General features: G+C 49.7%; 1 protein-coding gene across 1 annotated transcript in view; it reads left to right on the plus strand.

Moving 5' to 3' along the window:
* The window catches only part of LOC143286317 (arylsulfatase B-like), a 20,522-nt gene that overhangs the window by 13,067 nt on the left and 4,955 nt on the right, over nucleotides 1–2,500 (plus strand). Inside the window, exon 7 of the mRNA XM_076593857.1 lies at nucleotides 2,200–2,315. Coding sequence (XP_076449972.1) covers nucleotides 2,200–2,315 — 116 coding nt within the window. The remainder of the gene's footprint in view (nucleotides 1–2,199; nucleotides 2,316–2,500) is intronic.

Raw genomic sequence — 2,500 nt, forward strand, 5'->3', positions numbered from 1 at the left:
ACCACTGTGCCACCTTAACCACTGTGTCACCTTAACCATTGTACCACCTTAACCATCGTGCCACCTTAACCATTGTACCACCTTAACCACTGTGCCACCTTGACCATCGTACCACCTTAACCAACGTGCCACCTTAACCTTTGTGTCACCTTAACCACTGTGTCACCTTAACCACTGTGCCACCTTTGTGTCACCTTAACCACTGTGTCACCTTAACCATTGTGCCACCTTAACCATTGTGCCACCTTTGTGTCACCTTAACCATCGTGCCACCTTAACCATTGTACCACCTTAACCACTGTGCCACCTTGACCATCGTGCCACCTTAACCAACGTGCCACCTTAACCATTGTGCCACCTTAACCATTGTGCCACCTTTACCACTGTGTCACCTTAACCATTGTGCCACCTTAACCACTGAGCCACCTTAACCACTGTGTCACCTTAACCATTGTACCACCTTAACCATCGTGCCACCTTAACCATTGTACCACCTTAACCACTGTGCCACCTTGACCATCGTGCCACCTTAACCAACGTGCCACCTTAACCTTTGTGTCACCTTAACCACTGTATCACCTTAACCACTGTGCCACCTTTGTGTCACCTTAACCACTGTGTCACCGTAACCATTGTGCCACCTTAACCATTGTGCCACCTTTGTGTCACCTTAACCATCGTGCCACCTTAACCATTGTACCACCTTAACCACTGTGCCACCTTGACCATCGTGCCACCTTAACCAACGTGCCACCTTAACCATTGTGTCACCTTAACCATTGTGCCACCTTTGTGTCACCTTAACCACTGTGTCACCTTAACCACTGTGCCACCTTAACCACTGTGTCACCTTAACCATTGTGCCACCTTAACCACTGTGCCACCTTAACCATCGTGCCACCTTAACCATCGTGCCACCTTAACCATTGTACCACCTTAACCATTGTATCACCTTAACCATTGTACCACCTTAACCATCGTGCCACCTTAACCATTGTGTCACCTTAACCACTGTGCCACCTTTGTGTCACCTTAACCACTGTGTCACCTTAACCATTGTGCCACCTTAACCATTGTGCCACCTTTGTGGCACCTTAACCATTGTGCCACCTTAACCATTGTGCCACCTTTGTGGCACCTTAACCATTGTGCCACCTTAACCATTGTGCCACCTTAACCATTGTGCCACCTTTGTGTCACCTTAACCATTGTGCCACCTTAACCATCGTGCCACCTTAACCATTGTGTCACCTTAACCACTGTGCCACCTTAACCACTGTGTCACCTTAACCATCGTGCCACCTTAACCATCGTGCCACCTTAACCATTGTGTCACCTTAACCATTGTGCCACCTTTGTGTCACCTTAACCATTGTGCCACCTTTGTGGCACCTTAACCACTGTGTCACCTTAACCATCGTGCCACCTTAACCATCGTGCCACCTTAACCATTGTGTCACCTTAACCATTGTGCCACCTTTGTGTCACCTTAACCACTGTGCCACCTTAACCACTGTGTCACCTTAACCATCGTGCCACCTTAACCATTGTGTCACCTTAACCATTGTGTCACCTTTGTGGCACCTTAACCACTGTGCCACCTTAACCACTGTGTCACCTTAACCATCGTGCCACCTTAACCACTGTGCCACCTTAACCATTGTGTCACCTTAACCACTGTGCCACCTTAACCACTGTGTCACCTTAACCACTGTGTCACCTTAACCATCGTGCCACCTTAACCACTGTGTCACCTTAACCATCGTGCCACCTTAACCACTGTGCCACCTTAACCACTGTGTCACCTTAACCATCGTGTCACCTTAACCACTGTGCCACCTTAACCACTGTGTCACCTTAACCACTGTGTCACCTTAACCATTGTACCACCTTAACCACTGTGCCACCTTAACCACTGTGTCACCTTAACCACTGTGCCACCTTAACCATCGTGCCACCTTAACCATCGTGCCACCTTAACCACTGTGCCACCTTAACCATCGTGCCACCTTAACCATCGTGCCACCTTAACCACTGTGCCACCTTAACCACTGTGCCACCTTAACCATTGTGCCACCTTAACCACTGTGCCACCTTAACCATCGTGCCACCCTAACCACTGTGCCACCTTAAGCATTGTGCCACCGTAACCACTGTGCCACCCTAACCTTTGTGCCACCCTAACCACCGTGCCAACAGGGAGTGAAGAAAAGCTTCCGCAGAGAGTGGGGCTACCTGGTCACTGAGGGAGACTCCGAGCTGGCCTGTGTGCGGCAGGGAGACTACAAACTGGTCGTCAGGGAGGAGAACTCTCCGTGAGTCTTCCTGTCTGTCTGTCTGTCTGTCTGTCTGTTTGTCTGTCTGTCTGTCTCTGCATCTGTCTCTCCCTGTCTGTCTGTCTGCCTGTCTGTCTGTTTCTGCATCTGTGTGTGTGTGTGTGTGTGTGTGTGTGTGTGTGTGTGTGTGTGTGTGTGTGTGTGTGTGTGTGTGTGTGTGTGTG

This window comes from Babylonia areolata, chromosome 10, assembly GCF_041734735.1.
Source record: "Babylonia areolata isolate BAREFJ2019XMU chromosome 10, ASM4173473v1, whole genome shotgun sequence".
NCBI lineage: Eukaryota > Metazoa > Mollusca > Gastropoda > Neogastropoda > Buccinidae > Babylonia > Babylonia areolata.